We start from the raw sequence: 18,994 nt of genomic DNA on the forward strand, positions 1-18,994 counted from the left end.
GGGGGAACCTAGGAAATGGGGGAGTGGGAATTATATTTTGAGATCACAATTGTCAAGTTCTGGGGGTCATGGCTTTTGGTCTAGGAGTTACCACCAGTTTCGAAGCTGAATGTGAAGCAATTGTTATGGCGGTGGAGACAGCAGCATCAAAAGGTTGGAGAAGATTATGGATAGAATCAGATTCACAACCTGCCATCCTAGCTTTTAGCAAGGGGAACATTCCGTGGACTGTTAAAGCGAGATGGATACGAGCAACTCAGAAGATGGATTCTTGGAAACTCTCTCATATCTATCGCGAAGCTAATTTTGGAGCTGATGTAGCATCAAAGAAGGGTGCATCTATGTAACGAGGAACATCCTGTTGGAGCTGCACCAAGCTAGACTTCATTAGATTCTTAGAAAATCCTCTAGAATCTACTACCGATTTTAATTTGCTATTGTCATGTATCACCCTAAGTTTTAAGCTCTTATATCTCCTATAACATTATTATTATATTAATAAAATATCCTTACTTGTGTGCAAAAAAAGAAAAAGTTAGAAGACAAGAAAGGTCTTTGGGTGGATAAGCTAAACATCGTCTTATAGGCTTATAGAATGACACCTCGAACGGCCACAAGTGAATCACCTTTTACTTTGGCCTATGACATGGAAGCAGTAACTCCATCTGAAATGGTGGTGTCGACATCCAGAACCAAAATCTTAGTAAATGGTCAAAATGATGAAGGAATGACTTCAGAAGTTCTTAATCTCTAGGAAACAAAGGATCAAGCAAGGGTAAGGCTCGACACCTATCATAGGTAGCTCAGAAAAGCTTTCAACAAGAAAGTAAGAGAAAGACATTTTCAGGAAAGTGATTTGGTCTTGAAAATGGTCACTCAAGTTAGTGGTGTCAAATGGCCTCGAGTTACTAAAGAAAAAGGGGCTGACAAACTAGCAGCAAGCTGGGATGGGCCTTACATCATTCACAAGGTCGAAATCAATAGAGCTTACTACTTAAAAATGGCTGAAGGTGTAATATTACCAAAGCCTCAAAATGTAAGCAATTTGAAATCATTTTATCAATAAAGACTTTTTCAAGTATCATGATGTATTTTTTTTAATCAAGGTTATAAATTCAATAAAGATATTGTCATTCTGAAAATCAATATTTATACAAATATAGTAGATCATTATATCTCTAGAATTATATGATTAATATCAGGTCAAACAAAATCCTGGTGATCTGTAGATCCTCATCTCGATACCAGGTCAAACAAAATCCTGTTCTTGGTAGCAATGCGAGTTCAAGTAAAAAAATCCAGTTCTTGGCAGCAATGTCAAGTTCGGGTCAAGAAAAAATTCAGTTCTTGGCAGCAATGTCGAGTTCGGGTAAAAAAATCTTGTTCTTGGCAGCAATGCGAGTTCAGGTAAAACAATCTAGTTCTTGGCAACAATGTCAAGTTCAGGTAAAAAAATCCAGTTCTTGGCAACAATGTCGAGTTCGGGTAAAAAAATCCTATTCTTGGCAGCAATGTGAGTTCAGGTTAAAAAATCCAGTTCTTGGTAGAAATGTCAAGTTCGGGTAAAAAAATCCAGTTCTTGGCAGAAATGTCGAGTTCGAGTAAAAAAATCCTGTTCTTGGCAGCAATGTGAGTTTAGGTAAAAAAATCCATCTTTGGGCAGCGAGGCGGACTCAGGTAAAGATCGTGATGACAGAAAGTATGAAATATGTGGTATCGGGTGATCGATACCAGGTTACAGAATAAGGAGAAAATAAGGTATGTCTTTATAAGTGGTATTTGTAATGTGATGACGATGTCAATGTTGAATGTCGACGTTAGTTTTTAATTATGGATACAATGTCGAAGGTCATCGAAGCATGAATTAATGATTAAGGATGCTAGTGGACGAGATAGTGCGATAATATTTCATTAAAAGGGAAAAAAGCGTAGGCCAAACAGGTTATTACAAATTGAAATAAAAACTAAAAATATAGAAAACAAGGCTAATCGTCATCTTCATTGTCATTATCATCCTCTTCTTTATCTTCATTTTCATCATCACCATCTTCACCATCATCCTTATCATCACAGGTGGTGGAAGACCCATCACCATCTTTAACATAATCATAGTAGTATGGGTCTCTCAACCATTCATCATCATATTCTCCTTCTTCTTCTTCTTCTTCTTCTTCTTCTTTTTCTGGTTTTTCCACATCATCGGAGTAATCTGTAGTAGGACAGTCAGACTAGTGGGGAGGCCAGTCAGGCAGAACCATAAAAATGACTGTGATAATAAGGAAGAGGGAGATGTGAGACATGGTTTTTAGTCAGTAAAACTAATGAGGTTTGATCAGTAGGGAAATTGTAAGAGATGATTTAAAATCAGATGTTTAAAGTGTTTTTATAGTAGTAAACGTTTATACAAATGAGAGAATTTAATGGTGATTAACAAAAAAATGAGGAATATTAATGGTGATTAATAAGAAAACGAGGAATATTAATGGTAGGTGAGCATGAAAACGAGGAACATTAATGAAAAAGTAACTCTTTGTTGTTTGTGCGCGGGACAGTTTAAAGTTTGAATGATAATTAAATAAGGGTTAATGACATGGTTTAATTCAACGGATGTTGGTTTATGAGGCAGTTGGTTAGAGTTATTGTTTGTCAAATATAAATATTTATTTGTTATATCTAAGCATGGCAAAGGGTGAAAAGGTAAGCAAAAAATACTGGTGATATGTAGATTCTCATCTTGATACCAGATCAGAAAATTATGATTCAAAAGCAAAGGTATATATGGAGGTATATCGATGTTAAATCTAAGTATCGATACTGCCTTTGGTTGGAGGGGTATCGAAACTCGATTTGAAAAATATATGCTAAGTATCGATACTGCTTTTGGTTGGAGTGGTATCGAAACTCGATTTTAATTTTCAAAATATATACTAAGTATCTATACTGCTTTTAGTTAAAGTGGTATCGAAACTCGATTTTAATTTTCAAAATATATACTAAGTATCGATATTGCTTTTGGTTGGAGTGGTATCGAAACTCGATTTTAATTTTCAAAATATATATTAAGTATCGATACTGCTTTTAGTTAGAGTGGTATCGAAACTCGATTTTAATTTTCAAAATATATACTAAGTATCGATACTGCTTTTAGTTAAGAGTGGTATCGAAACTCGATTTTAATTTTCAAAATATATACTAAGTATCGATACTGCTTTTGGTTGGAGTGGTATCGAAACTCGCACTACAAGAAAATGGGCTTTTTCCCACGGATTCCCGGAATTTTTACCCACGGTCATGAGCCCTTGCATAGTTTCCCATGAATTTTAACTGTAGCAAATACGTTTTTTCTCGTTTCGTCACTTCAATGTTTTTAGCCACGGTTTAGTTGTTAACTTGGGACGTGGGTGTAGCCACAACCAAAACCGGTCGAGTACGATTTTTTAACTTTAACGGCTGTTCTACGTGTTTTGACCGTGGGGATAGGGCTGAAAATTTTGGACGGCCAGGACATTTTGCTTCCCTCCAACACTTCAACACTTTTCAAGCAAAAAACACTGAACTTTGAGAAGAAAAATACGGCCCACTTAGCCTTCGTCTCCCACCGCCACTTAAACGTAACCCAACCACCCCCTTTTCCTACGCTCATCTCAACAAGGTAATGATTAAAGCAAAAAAATTATTTCAAGCACTGATTTATTTTTGACAAATTAAAATTGGGAGAACTTATTTTTCAATTTTAATTTTCATAGGATTTAATGAGTGGGAAAGGGGTTACAAGCTTTGTTTCTCTTCTCCGGACGCGATTCCTCAATTACAAATTGAAGGTGACTTACAAGTTGTTATTATGCTATTAAAGATTGATTTTTTATTTGATTTTTTTTTTCCATTTTTAATCTAACATTAGATGTTGTTGTTATGGGCAGTAATCAAGACCTAATCTATCTCTCGACCAAACACCTCAGATCTCCAATAGTGATATACCCAATACCATTCATTAATAATACACCTGATTCTCACCCTTATTCTTATTTTATTTACACCTCATGTCAAATACTTCAAGTTTCTAACCCATCTCAACAATGGGGTTATTTCAATTCATCGATTTATCTTAAACAGACGGTTTTTGGTTTGTTAACGATTGAGAATGGGGTTGATTGTGATTGTGAGGGTATTTGTTCTGGGGATGAGTGTGTTTGTTGTAGGTTGAAACCTGAGTTTGGTTTTGAATATGAGATTATGAGTGAGTGTGGAAAGAGATGTGTTTGTGATTTGAGTTGTGGGAATAGGTTGACTCAAAAGGGGGTTTCGGTTAGATTGAGAGTTGTTAAGGATGGAAGGAAAGGTTGGGGATTGCATGCTGGTGAGTTCATTAGACAAGGAGAATTTGTTTGTGAGTATGCAGGTATAAATAATAACCTTTTAATGTGCATTTATTTGTTGTTACCAATTGCTAAAGAGATGGTTTGAGCAGCTGATAAATTAATATGATAATTGTCTGACTTCGGAATGAGGCTTCAAATATCGAGCTTTTTAAAACTGACGCTCAAAGTCTATCTCATGTCATAAAAATATTAATTGACCACTGTATAAGTTATGCATTACCAATGCTCTGAAGTTTAATTTTATTAAAAGGTGGTTTTTGGCAAATGATGATTCACTCCTTAATGGGTAATTTGCGTTTGATTTCTTTTGATGTAAACATCTTGGAGATTTGATGCCTTTATTGGTTGTCTATTTGTAAAGTGCGAGTTCTTTTTTTTTCCTCTGCTTTTAGTATTATGTCAGATGTTGTGCTGTCTCTGCATTAGTTGATTATCTTGGTAGAGAATGACATGATGATTATTTATTTCCCTATTGGTTTGATTGCTGATATGATGGCAAATCATGTATTAGCTCTATCTGATCATTCTCCAACATTACAGGAAAGTTTATATATTATAATTTACAATGGTTAGCAGCACATCACATGGTTTAGTTCCACTTCAGGAGTCCCCAGGGGCAGGTAATGTGTTATTTACAAGGATATTACCTCAAAGTTCATTCCCATCCTCAAGAATGACATGTTTACTAATATTTTGTGACCTTATTTTGCTAATATTACATAACATTTTGCTTCTTTGACTTCCACCCATTTTATGATCAGGTATGTTTGCCACTTCATGGCGAAGGTCGGGTAATACTAGAGGCCCAACTATACCGCTTTCGAAAAGGTTGAAACTGGGTGAGAAAATTGTTCTTCGACTAACTGAAGACACTTTGCAGCCTTGGTCCCCTAAACATGGTGTACATCACTTGTCTAGTGAAATTGCTACACTTATTAAGCGCGAGATCCCGATTTATTATAAATCTTTTCCAGATATGATCTTAGATTGTGCTGAGAAGGATATCTTCCCATATAAAACCATAATTGATAGTTTGAATAACATGTTTCAATTTGAGGGTGATGATGATGAGGGGGTTGATGGTGATTATGTTCGAGACAAGATCATGGCTGCTTGGAGGAGCTGCAAGTATGACTTAAAGAAGACATACCTTGATGGTAAGGATCCAGAAGAAGTGAGAACAATGGAAGCCCCTGAAGACATTCCTTTGGAGGATTGGAGAGCTTTTGTGGATCTTTGTAATTTAGATAACTTTAAGGTTTGTAAACCATACCCAATCATTTTACATTACCTATTTGATAATATGTTGTCTGATAATGTTTTATCAATGACATCTAGGCAAAAAGTGTGAAAAATAAAATTAATCGTGCGAAGCAAACAGATCCCAATTGCTCAGGAAGGACACCGGCGCAACTTGTTCGCCATGAGATTGCAAAGGAAAGAGGTGTGCCAGATGTAGAAGTTTTCTGTGGTGACCTGTACCTAGACATGCATAGCCATGGGAAAAACAAAATTCCGCAAAGACAAGATTTGGCGATAAGTCTTTATATGATACCTTTTGTGATTTTTTGATTTGTATACATATATAGTATTGATACCTGGGGTTCGTATGTTTATCTGTCAATAGGATAAGATTGGTGCACATTCTGCCTCCAATTCTCAATCAGACCTGACTTGTGATGCTGTGGCAGAGGTTTGAAATCAATTATTATTTATTATTTTCATTTTTTTAATTTCAAAAGGTAAATTAGTCTAGAATATTAGTTATAAGCATAAATTAAAATTTTCCAATTAAATAGGTTCTTGGCAAGGATGGTAGAGGACGCATGCGGTTGATGGGATCGGGTTGCTCCAAATCAAAATTGAAGAACTCGTCTCCTTATGTCAAGAGGAATAAAAAACAAGTGAAGGCGACTTCAGACTTAGCTACCTTGTTTGAAAAGAAACTTGATAAGGTGACTAACAAATTTCAAGGACAAGTAGATGAGCTGACTAAAACAGTGCAAATTTTCTTCCGTATGATACCAATCATGCCTAGTACCCCTAATGGACCATCTTCTTCTTCTGGATTCTCTTCGCATAACACAGTTTCCAATGTATGTAATCTATTTAATCTTTTTTATGTTCTTAATGAAACAATCAGACTTGACTAGTATTGTTTCTTGCACTATTTTTCAAGAAAGCAATTACATTGATGCTGAACTGGATGTTAGAGCTCATTGGCCCTTGAGAAAAGTTGCATCTGGGAGGGTGATAAGTGTTGATCCGGGACATAAAATTGGTAGAAGAATCATAGGGGAGGTAAATTTCCTAGTATGCATTGAAGTTATTATCGAAAGCTCATGTGAGATACTTGAACCATATAACCACTTCCGAACCCTTGGACAAATTGGGCAGGGAAATGTTATATGGCCTAAAGCGTTTCTCCATTTTCTCCCTCGTTGTTAGGAAGTAAACTTGAACTAGTTTTAACTTTTATTAGATATGTACGTAAGCTTCATTTTGAGTTCCATGCAAGCTTAAGGTACTTTATTAGATATGTAAGCTTCATTTTGAGTTCCAAGTAAGCTTCAGGTACTTTATTAGACATGTATAGTAACTTCATTTTGTGCAGACTGTTTTTCTGTGGATAATTTTGTTAGATGGAATAGTTTATCTTATTCATCTATTTTTTTTATTTTTTTTATTTTTTTATTGTGGAACTTGCATATGTATGTATATGTGTTTGATATTTAGGTGGTGGACTCTACTCAACTGCACTAACCCTTTTTTAACTCCGCCAATGCAAATGCATTGTCAGTCCCAAGCCCGAATAAAGGAGGAGGGAAAAGGGTGGCGACTTGAAGGACTGTTGAAATATAGGTATGTGCTATTCTACTTTGAAATAACTACATCTCACTCTTTTTAAAATTACAAGTTCACTAACTAAAGTTTGGTTGGCATCGAGGTGGTGGACTCAAAAGTATGACGAAAGAGTAAGCATTTGTCAGTTTGAACATCGACATTAGGGATTACTGGATGAGATGTAAGTACTTCTTTCTTTGCCTCATTTGTCTGCACTTCTTCTGTTCAAAATAGCATATAAGTCTCTGGCCTCTATTAGATTTAGAACTAATGAAATCCCACAAATATTTTACTAGAGTGAACCTTGCCATAGCTGCATTTGTCATGTTAAAGATGTATTCTAATTCCCTGAGATGATACACATTCTACAAGCAATCCAAAAGAGCTCTAGTATCTGGGCATTCCCAAAACCATTGTGGGGTAGTTTCCTTCTATTGCTTACAATCTGCATCTTCAAGGTAAGCGTATAAATTTATTCTTAACTTCGTCATTAGCAGCCATTGCCTTGTGTAATATCTTCCATGTAGTGCAATAGTACCTCAGGTTCTAGGATGGACAATACTAGCCCAGACCTATCGAATCCAACCAGCTGATGTAGTTGTCTTCTTTATAGCTCCATAGTGTGTGCATACCTCAATCAACGATACAAATAATGAACTGATGATGGACATCACTGTTTTATGTACACCTTTTTAGCCTTACACTGATGGTATGTATTAACGGCTTATTTGTCTGTTTAAAAGTCAAATCTCATGTGGGTAGAAACCCATGAGGCCATGAGAAACATAGGTGAAGGACATATATGAATTTGTTGAATTCAAATACTAATATATTTGTGTAGGGTGTGTAATGGGGTTCTTAACTTAATTGATTCACCTTTAAGTATGTTTGTCTGTTTCAGTTGTATGAACATTTGTGAATGTTTCTGCAAGACAAATAATCTCGACTGTTGTGCATAATGGACTGGATTATTGCTAAGCATAATACACTGGTGGCATGGGAATTCAACAGAGAGGTGAAACCCATACTAATGTTTCTTGGTAATTGTTTTAATTTATATTTTTTTCCGTTACTGAACTTGGTGTTACTGTTCATTGTTTGTGTAGCTTAGAGTTAAACAATATAGCATGCATGAAAGAAATAGAAAATGGCTTGTTTAAGTGGAAATATTGTGCAAGAAAGCTCAAGGTTAGTTAGTGGGTTTTTTTTATGAGGTCTAGTGTGATTTGGTTGTTTGTTCTTGTGGTGTGTGGGTGGGATTTGACCAGTGTGATTCTTTGAAGGTGGGTCGGTCCTAATGGTGTTAGTATTGAGGATTTTGGAAATAGAAAATACTTTTCATGTAGTCTTCAGCAAAGTAAACTCTGCTTGGCTGTTTGGATCCATTAATTTTTTTTTCCGAGTATTTGTTGTTTTCGTTGGTTCAATTTGTATATCTCTTCCCCTATCATAATTGGTTTAATTTGTAATGTTATCGTTAATCCAGTGGTATGAGAATCAGTCTAACCATTCCTCTCAACACTTTTTTGGGTACACTTACATATAATGCATTTGTCAAATTTGGGTGGACCGGCATATAGCTGTACCCAGTAATAGGAGTCATTTACACATCAGGAACATGATTGTTATCAAGTAAAAATCTAGTAGCATATGAGTCTTGTAACACCAGCACCTCAGCCTGAAATTAAATCTGATCAACCTCTATTACACTGCTACCTACTCCCTGAGCGTGAGTGTTGTTTCCATGTAGTCTTCTCATATTCCTGTCCTTATCAACGCTCGTTAGGAGCAGTCTATTGGAGATGTTATACTACGACTGCAATTTTGTTGTCTTGTAGGAAGCTTTCGAACTTTTGGCCTAAATACTTTTAACATTTAGAAGGACCTACTTTTACTCAGGTTGCAGAAGTTTTCTTGTCTTTAGGTTTGACACAAGCTTGTACTTAGTGAAGCTTATGTTAAGTTCTCGACTCCCAGGATCTGGGGCTTATGCTATTTTATTCGTTAATGATGCAAATCTTAATGGATTTTTTTTGCATTTCACTAAAAGTACATTCTTTATTCTGGTTTATTAAAGAATCCGTGTGGTTCTATTACATCTTATTCAGCTGAGGTCACAGAGTGTTTGGGACCAAGTAATGCCCACTAGCATTCGCATGCAATTTAAATCAGGAGACCAGAGATTGGGGCCTGACAATTTGGTTGATAAAACTGTAAGTTATACTGAACTGATGTATGAATAATATACATATAACAAAGTCTCAATATATGTTAGCTAGACCTATCATGTTTTGAACCTTTTGTGTACAACTTGTTTAGTCCTGTTGGATAACAAAGTATATAGTAAAAGGTAAACGGAGGGATAATATCCCTTCTTCATTAATGTCATTTATTTATCTTTCATTTTCAAAGAGCAAGCTGGGGTAAGGCCCCCACTACAAGAAAAAAAATACTTTATATCACTGTTAAAAACGGTGACAAAAAGTCTTTTGTCATTGTTTTTTTTTTTTCCAAACCGTGACGGAGTGAGAGTCATTTATTTTTTTCCCAAAACCTTCACAAATATTTGTTCTAGACCAACCTCTCTCAGCCATAAAAAAACTGTAATAACTGCTCAAAAACCGTCACAAAAAAACGTATATTTTGTGACAGTTCTGGCAAAACCGTGATAAATGTTATAAATTTTTTCAAAAAAAAAAACTTGTATATATTTGAAAACAGACCTTTCACATTGAATTGAACCTACAACAAATATACACCTAAAATATAATCCATTAAAATTCAAATAACATTCATAAATGCTAACTCCATTTAACATTCTAGTAGCAAAAGTAGACATAAGACTTAGGTAATCAATATATACTTTATAAATAATAATATACAAATGAATGGATTAAGAAAGAATTGTGACCAAGTCACATTCACGTCAAACACTCGTGATTAGTCTTCATCATAGTTCGAAAGACATTCTTAGAGACACCGAACAAACTACAAGCTTTGACATCTATCCAAGGTGGAAGTCTTCTTGCTGGCTAGAAAGTTTCTTGATCTGCAAAAGTTAAAAATATAAGAAATAAAAAATAAAAACGAAGGAACTAAAAGATCAAAATAAGGCTTGGGCAGCTACCACACTACAGTACTAGGCCATCTTCATCGAATACCTAGCGACCATTGTTGATCCCACCAAATCTTAAAAATGCCAAAGATAAAGTAAATGACAAAAAAATCATTTACCTGGTTTTAATGATTATTCCAGTAAAAAGAACTGCAAAACAAATAAAATTCATATAACAAGTGCTTTTAAGCTTTAGTGAATAAGAAAATAGGGTTGTACAAAGTCAGATAGCAACATTTGTAAAAGTTGGACATAGGGGATGTAACGCCCCAAAATTCAAACCTATGACACATGGCTTATCTGGAAAATTTTCAGCAGAGTCTTCTCTGTATTTTTTACATTTCATAAATATAAAACTTGTCTTAACCTGAAAATCTAATAAGAATACATTCAAACTAAATATAAAGCCTCATACCTCAGTCGTAAACTCAACTACTAAAAGATATATTGGTTCGTAAACCAGTTACTTAACCATCTCGACTAATGCCAGTTAAGTCAAGTAACTAATCCTCGAATAAGAAGAAAACTATAAATATACAAACAACATCCAAAAAATCCTAATACACAACTTATACAATGCAACTAACATACATACATCTCCACGTTACCATAACAACCTCAACAAAACCATATAATCCTACATATTCCAAATACACCCATAGACGAATGATTGACAAATGCCAGATCACTTGAGTACCAAACTAATATCGACTAAACAAATAAAGATATCTCTAATATGGCAATCGGGTGGATACAAACACGACTAGATATAATGACACCCATAGCAATAAATATTTAAGTTATAGTAAAACTTACTCATTGCAATTTCCACATCTGCCTATTTGTAACCAAATGACATACGTAAAACATTAAACCTAAATCACTTAATTTCACCTAAATCACCTAAATCACTTAATCACTTAAGGATCCAATATTAAACATATCACCCAGATCACATTAAGCACGCTCTAACATACATATATGAGTTTTTGTGTAGATGCTATCTATGATTAGTAGATCATATCTACAAATTATTAGCCCTTAACTCATTTTGTAGGGGGGTGTGGTATAAACTATTGTATAAAAAGTGTGGTAAATGGAACCTGCTCGTATAGTGTGGTAAACAATAATCAAACAATGATCAAACATCAGAAACAAAGAACTCTACGGGGTGGGTATCTACCTATGGAAACAGCTGTACCAGGTGGTTGCCTACGTACCCTTTCAGGGATCAAGCCATACGTAGTTCTTCCTTTAGAACTCGATAGTTCAATAGTAGAACTCGACAGTTCATCACCTCATCACTAGAACTCGAAAGTTCATACTAGAACACAACAGTTCAACACTAGAACTCAACAGTTCAATAGTACTAGTCACATACAATGGCCTGTACGTGTGTGGCATAAAGTGAGCTGCCATTTGAATGCCACATGCACATCTACACAAATTGGAGGTGGAAAGAAATAACCCTAAACTGTCAGAACCGCCATATAACCTGTTTTTAGAAGTGACGTAGACTGAACTCAAGCAACTAAGAATCCTACAGGCTATAGTCCAATTCTGATCGAAACGTAAATAATTAAAAAGTATATTATGAAACTTCAATTCTATAAAGTGCAATGGATCAATAACATTAGCAAATAGGCGTCATGTAATTCCATTTTCTATTATACATCAAGAGAACATTTTGACTATTTAGTACACTTATAAAAGAATAAAGACAAATATTCTATAACAAATCATACGAAGCCGGTCCTATTATTGTAAAAGATAATCTATTTAACAAAATGGTTGCAATTAAATAATTTAGAGCATGTCAAATAAACATAAGCAATGTTAAAAATCAGACTAGATGCATGTTTTGCCGTTTAGTTATGGGCATGTTGCTTCTGAGTAGCATGAGCTTGGTATTCTTGTGCAGCAACATGTGCCATAGGAACTTGACTTAAAGCCCTCATAGTACCTAAGAAGTTCCAAACCTTAGCATAGAAGACCAAAAGTGTTCTCACAGCTAACATAAAGATAATTTTAGACTAACCATTTACCTACAGACAACGATTATAATTAGTGAGCACAACAACGCATTAATACAACTAATAACCAATTTTACCTCATACACATACATTGGAAATCACTTCTTGCAAGAACACTAGCCAAAGACACCTTGGACTGATTTGTTTTGGATTTCAACGTGTGGATTCCTTGGATGGTTGTTCAAGTTACACTAGGGTGGGCATAGGTGTGCTACTTTGCAGGCCAGAGAAAAGAAAGATCGACAACCTTAAAAGAAATGAGAAGTAAGAGAACTGTGTGTATGAAGGTGTTTTCGTGTGCAATTTAGGTGCTTGCCATGATGTTTGCGAAAGATCTGTGTGTGCGCGGGGGTAAAATAAGTAACGTAATTAATATACCGGTATGGTATTGCTCAAGTATCTGATCAAGAAAGTAGTAAAGTGTAGTAAATGATCCCCATTTTTGGCGAACTCGACAACATCATAATCGGCTAGTTGCATAAAACCTGATTAAGTCCCACTTAGCCATCCTCACATAAGCACCAACAAACAAATCTTTCCAAGTTACCAATAAAGACCGGTAAATAATTTATACAAAAATCAATAACTTATCGTGAAAGAAAGCATGTGGACTAGTTTAACTTGAGCTAGAAGTGAACCTACTATGATTCAATATACTAGCCTATATATATATATGAAGAAAAATAACTTCATTGTTAATGGTAACAAAGCTCCACCTGTATGGATACAAGCAGAATAACTCATTCAAAATTGGCATGTGACACAGTACCTCACATGGAAAACAGTAACTCAACAATGTTTTTAGTCAAGTGAAAGCAAGGAAGATTCTTAACCAAGTGTTGTTATCATAAAATATAGGAGCACAATGTCAATCATCGTTAACATATGAAACTAGATTTTAATTACATCAAATCCAAGACTACAAATTTAAACCAATTTTACCAAACATCCACAACCTACATCAAAGTCATCAATAAGAGCAAATTACAATGCTAGCCTGCCAATTTGAAGAAAGTGATCAAGCTACTCGCATTTTCAAGGAATCAATTGATAAACAATCGCAAAAGTGTAGAAAGTACAAAAATCATTGCACCAATTGAAAAATCAAAGAGCAAAAAAACCCTAGCCAGAAACAAGTACAACAAAGCTACACTAACCTGCTTATATTATATTCTTGATCATGTCTAATCTATTTGCCTGTGAGAACGAGATCGGAAAATTGAGGATTTCCCATATTCAATGAGAACTTTTGATTCCCATATAGTAGTGGTCATTAAAGACGGTTGAGATCTAGTGCTCGAATGGATACTAATGGCGATGTCGTTGCATAATACTAGAATTAGTATAAAACTGATGAACAAAATCCGGTTGTTGTAACACTTAGTAATATTGCTTAACAAAATAAGACCCACCTTATATGCCAAAAATATTATGCCAATCAGACGTCTGTTCACAGGATTACATTATTTGGCATCAATATAATGTGGGCTACAATGCAACCTGATTTTGTCACACAAGCTAAATGTGTACTCAAGTATTGCTCTACTATATCCAAATCAAAGGACAAGTAGGATGAGAATATAGGATGTTCTATAATGGCACGTGGAAAAGCTAGCTTGTATCCTTTGAGCTATCATTGACAATTTTCCTTCTCAAAGAAAAGAAATCCAATACCGAAACATCAGAACAATTATAAAAATAAGGTCATGAAATCACCTCCAGCACAAGACGGTTTTTCGGAATTGTCATATATAGGGGTTTGCTTGAGTAATAAGGATTTGAGTGGGGTAGTTGGCAACGAAAAACCTTCACACTTCAGAAACAAAACTCAGCATTAACATGACTTCTAACACTAAAACACTTTCATACTAAAATTGGTACTAAAAAAAAAGGAGTTTTATTTATTAATTGGGAAAATACCATACCTGAAGAGCACTAACAGACGCCATTATCGATTTCCACATCCAACACTAGATATAACAATGTTGTGTTCCTTCCCTCCTCCTTCACGAGATCTAAATAAAAAGGAGACCCTAGAAGTTAGAAATAGAAATAAATATATTCATGATGATAAGATTCTAGAGAGAAAGTGAAGAAATGGAAACCTTTGCACAAACAATCCTTAGATATATATTATAGATATATCCTCTTGGCTTTATTTTTCAAGGCTTTACAGAGTCTCCAACTTTTTCTAAACTCTAATACTAATTATGGAAAAAAAAAGAATTCCAAATCTTTAGATATATATTATAGTTATACCTTCACCAATCTATTTTTTGGAGCACTCCAGAGACTCCAGTTTTTTCTAAACTCTATTACTAATTATGAAAAAGTAGGATATAAATAAATAAACAATTTCATCTAGAGTTTTACAGAGTGTCTAACTTTTCCTAAACAATATAGCTAATTACGAGAAAAAAAAAACTAAATTGCAAAAAACAATATTTTCAACCAAAAACAATTTTCCTAAAACCCTTACGCCACAAAGAATAGTTTCCACACTAATCTCAGGCGAAGTTTAACATAATAAAGTTTCTTTCTAGAAAATCATAATGAAACTATAAATGATAATAAAACTAGAAAATGAGTTGCTTGAACATTTACTTTATGCATTTGTTAACCACACATATGACTGGGAAAAAGGGAAAAAAAATAAACTAATCATAAAATAAGTAATAGTGTACACCAAAAACAAATAAAATTGTATTATATGCACTATATATATGGGCATAACAAATAAAGTTGAATCAATTTGAAGTGTAAAATTTAGTCATAGTTAAGGATTTCAAAAACCACAAGCCATAATAATTAATTGCGACATATTCTAATTAAATTTATGAATTTTATAATTTCCAATTTTAGCGGAATACTTGAGATTCATTAAAAAGGACGTTGCTATTTAAATAAATTATATAACTATTGATTTAGTTAAAATAGACGTTGGGCTTAAATAAATTATATACAAAACCAAACCAAAACAAATTACATGTGGAAAATTAAATTATACAAAAAATAACATCACAAAATATATAATAGCAATTGGAAAAAAAAAAAAAAAAAACCAATAATAACAAATATTTTCAAATATATATAATACTGCATGAAACTAACATAAAATAAGAACAATTAACGATAAACAAAAAACTAGATGCAAATGCATCAAACTAACCTCAAATAATATTTAACGGGAAATCGAAAATTGGATGCACATGCAAGTATTAAACTAATAAACTAATCTTAAAAATTAATTAATGGACAATCAGAATATTGATACAACTCCATTAAACTAACCTCAAAGAATAATTAACGGAAAATCAAAACTTGGATGCAAATACATCAAACTAACACCAACAAATAATTGTCGGAAAATCGGAAACTGGATGCAAATGCATTAAACTAACCCTCAGAGATTAAATTACCGGGAAATCGGAAACTGGACCTTAACGAATCATTGAACTAACTTAAAAAAATAATTAAATTGCAAAAACAATATTTTCAACTAAAAAGATTTTCCTAAAACCCTTACATACAAAGAATAGTTTCCACACTAATCTCAAGGTCAAGTTTAACATAACAAAGTTTCTTTCTAGAAAATGATAATGAAACTATGAAAGAACAAAGGAAAAATGAATTGAGTTGCTTGAATATTTACTTTATGCATTTGTTAACCACACATGTATTTGGGAAAAAAAAAAAAAAAAAAAACTAATCATAAAATAAGTAATAGTGTACACCAAAACAAATAAAATTGTATTGTATGCACTGTATATATGGGCCTAACAACTAAAGTTGAATCAATTTGAGGTGTAAAATTTAGTCATAGTTAAAGATTTCAAAAACCACAGGCCACAATAATTACGACATATTCTAATTAAATTTATGAATTTTATAATTTCCAATTTTAACAGAATAACGAGATTTAGTTAAAACGGACGTTGGCTTAAATAAATTATATAACTATTGATTTAGTTAAAGTAGACGTTGGGATTAAATAAATTATATACCAAACCAAATCAAAACAAAAAAATTAAATTATACAAAAACTAACATCACAAACTATATAATACCAACTGGAAACCTCCCAAAAATAACAAATATTTTCAAATATATATAATACTGCATGAAACTAACATCAAAGAACAATTAACGAGAAACAGAAAACTAGATGCAAATGTATCGAACTAACCTCAAATAATATTTAACGGGAAATCAGAAGTTGGATGCACATGTAAGCATTAAACTAATCTTAAAAATTAATTAATAGACAATCAGAATATTGATACAACTGCATTAAACTAACCTCAAAGAATAATTAACGGAAAATCAAAACTTGAATGCAAATATATCAAACTAACACCAACAAATAATTGTCGAAAAATCGGAAACTGGATGCAAATGCATTGAACTAACCCTCAGAGATTAAATTATCGGGAAATCAGAAACTTGATGTAATTATATTGAACTAACCTAAAAAAAACAGCTATAAATTGGAAACAGGATGCAAATGCGTGAAACTAATCTTTACAAATAATTAACGGGAAATCGGAAACCGGATGCAACTACACTAAACTAATTTCAAAAAATAAATTTAATGCAAATGCATTGAACTAACCTCAAAAAATAATTAATGAAAAATCAGAAATTGGATGCAAATTCATTGAACTAACCTCAAACAATAATTAACGTGAAATCAGAAACTAGATGCAAATACAACCTCATCGAATAATAAACGAGAAATTGGAAACTGGCCGGATGCAAATGTATTAAACTAATCTCAAAAAATGATTAATGGGAAATCGGAAACTGGATGCAAATGCATTAAACTGAGCTCGAAGAATAATTAGCAGAAAATTGGAAATTGGATGCAAATGTATTAAACTACAGCAAAGAAAAATTAACAAGAAATCAAAAATTGGATGTAAATGCATTGAACTAACCTCAAAATATAAATAACAGAAAATCAGAAACTGGATGCAAATGCATTGAACAAACCTCAAAATATAGTTGTGTTATATATTGTGGGAATGTCTCGGTAAGTATAGTTTTGCATTTAAAACGGTGTTTATCTTATCTTTTTTTCATATAATTGGGAACACCTTGCTATTCAAGTAGCTTCAATATGAACTTTATCTTATTAGACAATTTCACAAAACTCCAATCAAACTTCTATTATTAAACAACAAATGAAGTTAAAATGTTTTATCAATGGTGAGTTATTTTTTTTAATAGAGAGTGCGTGAGGTTTTTATGTTATAAGAAATTTGGATGAGTGAGCAATATAATATCTGTATATAATAGTTATACATATATAGTTGCATATATTTTTAGAATAATTAATATGACAGGACCCGTTTCTAGATAATCTTTAAAGATCCCACATAGTGAGTCAGGCATATAATTTAAAGAATAATTAACGGGAAATCGGGAACTAGATAATCTTTGATGATCCAATATAGTAAATCAAGCATAATTTATTTTTATGTCATGCTTGGAAAGACAGTACAGATGGATAAGTAGAAAATTGGTATTACACACTACATTGGATAATTAAAAGGAAATCGAAAACTGAATTCAAATACATTGAACTGAGCTCAAAGAGTAATTAACGGGAAATCGAAAACTTTATACAAATGCAATAAACTAAACTCAAAAAGTAATTAACTATAAATCGAAAACTGGATGCAACTGTATTAAACTAACGTCAGAGAATAACTAATGGGAAATTAGAAATTGGATGCAAATTCTTGAAAAATATTTAATGGTAAATTGGAAACGGTATGCAAAAATGCATCAAACAAACCTCAAATAATAATTAACGATGAATCAAAAACTGGATGCAAATGCATTGAACTAACCTCAAAATATAATTAACAGGAAATCAAAAACCAAATGCAACTGCATTGAACTAACCTCATAGAATAATTAGCGGGAAATCAGAAACTACATGCAAATGCATTAAAATAACCTCAAAGAATAGTTAACGGAAAATCAGAAACCGGATGAAATTGCATCAAACTAATTAAAACCTCAAAGCATAAATAATCGTAAATCATAAACTAGATGCAGATGTATTAAACTAACCTCAAAGAGTTATTAATGAAAAATCGAAAACTAGATGCAAATATAATGAACTAGTCTAAAGACTAATTAACAAATATAGAAACATCAAAAAATGGATGCAAATACACTGAACTAACCTCAATGAATAATTAACGGAAAATCATAAATTTGATGCAACTGCATTGAACAAACCTCAAAAAATAATTAACGGAAAATTGAAAACTTGCTGCAAATGCATTAAACTAACCTCAAAAAACAATTAATGGAAAATCAGAAATTGGATGCAACTGCATTGAACTAACCTCAAAGAATAATTAACGGAAAATAAAAAATTTGATGTAACTGCATTAAACTAAAATCATATATTAACTACCAGGCCGGAAAATCAGAAATTGGATGCAATATTCTTGATGAATATTTAATGAAAAATCAGAAACTGGATGCAAATGTATTTAAATAACCTTAAAGAATAGTTAACTAGAAATATGAAATCGGATGTAACTACATTGAACTACCCTCAAAGCATAAATAATTGGAAATTGATTGGAAGCTAGATGCGAACT

General features: G+C 33.2%; 1 protein-coding gene, 1 long non-coding RNA gene and 3 other non-coding genes across 5 annotated transcripts; 4 read left to right on the forward strand and 1 right to left on the reverse strand.

Moving 5' to 3' along the window:
* Positions 1-4,159: 4,159 nt before the first annotated feature.
* LOC147508487 (uncharacterized) lies at positions 4,160-5,951 on the forward strand. Its single transcript, XM_086597159.1, has 4 exons — positions 4,160-4,399; positions 4,920-4,999; positions 5,141-5,637; positions 5,718-5,951. Exons 2-4 carry the CDS (start codon positions 4,945-4,947, stop codon positions 5,949-5,951), a joined length of 786 nt encoding a protein of 261 aa, XP_086453285.1. The 5' UTR covers positions 4,160-4,399; positions 4,920-4,944.
* LOC147508488 (small nucleolar RNA SNORD36) lies at positions 4,463-4,543 on the forward strand. Its single transcript, XR_015219600.1, has one exon. It is a non-coding gene; the product is annotated as a small nucleolar RNA SNORD36 (small nucleolar RNA).
* On the forward strand, positions 4,635-4,720 carry LOC147508489 (small nucleolar RNA Z101). The gene has a single exon (XR_015219694.1). It is a non-coding gene; the product is annotated as a small nucleolar RNA Z101 (small nucleolar RNA).
* LOC147508490 (small nucleolar RNA Z102/R77) lies at positions 4,823-4,906 on the forward strand. Its single transcript, XR_015219695.1, has one exon. It is a non-coding gene; the product is annotated as a small nucleolar RNA Z102/R77 (small nucleolar RNA).
* A 4,149-nt stretch (positions 5,952-10,100) lies between the features above and the next one.
* On the reverse strand, positions 10,101-10,590 carry LOC147508491 (uncharacterized). Its single transcript, XR_015216372.1, has 2 exons — positions 10,458-10,590; positions 10,101-10,272 (listed from the first exon to the last, which is right to left on the reverse strand). It is a non-coding gene; the product is annotated as an uncharacterized LOC147508491 (long non-coding RNA).
* Positions 10,591-18,994: the final 8,404 nt, after the last annotated feature.

The sequence above is a fragment of the Coptis chinensis genome, chromosome 3, assembly GCF_015680905.1.
Source record: "Coptis chinensis isolate HL-2020 chromosome 3, ASM1568090v1, whole genome shotgun sequence".
NCBI classification, from domain to species: domain Eukaryota; kingdom Viridiplantae; phylum Streptophyta; class Magnoliopsida; order Ranunculales; family Ranunculaceae; genus Coptis; species Coptis chinensis.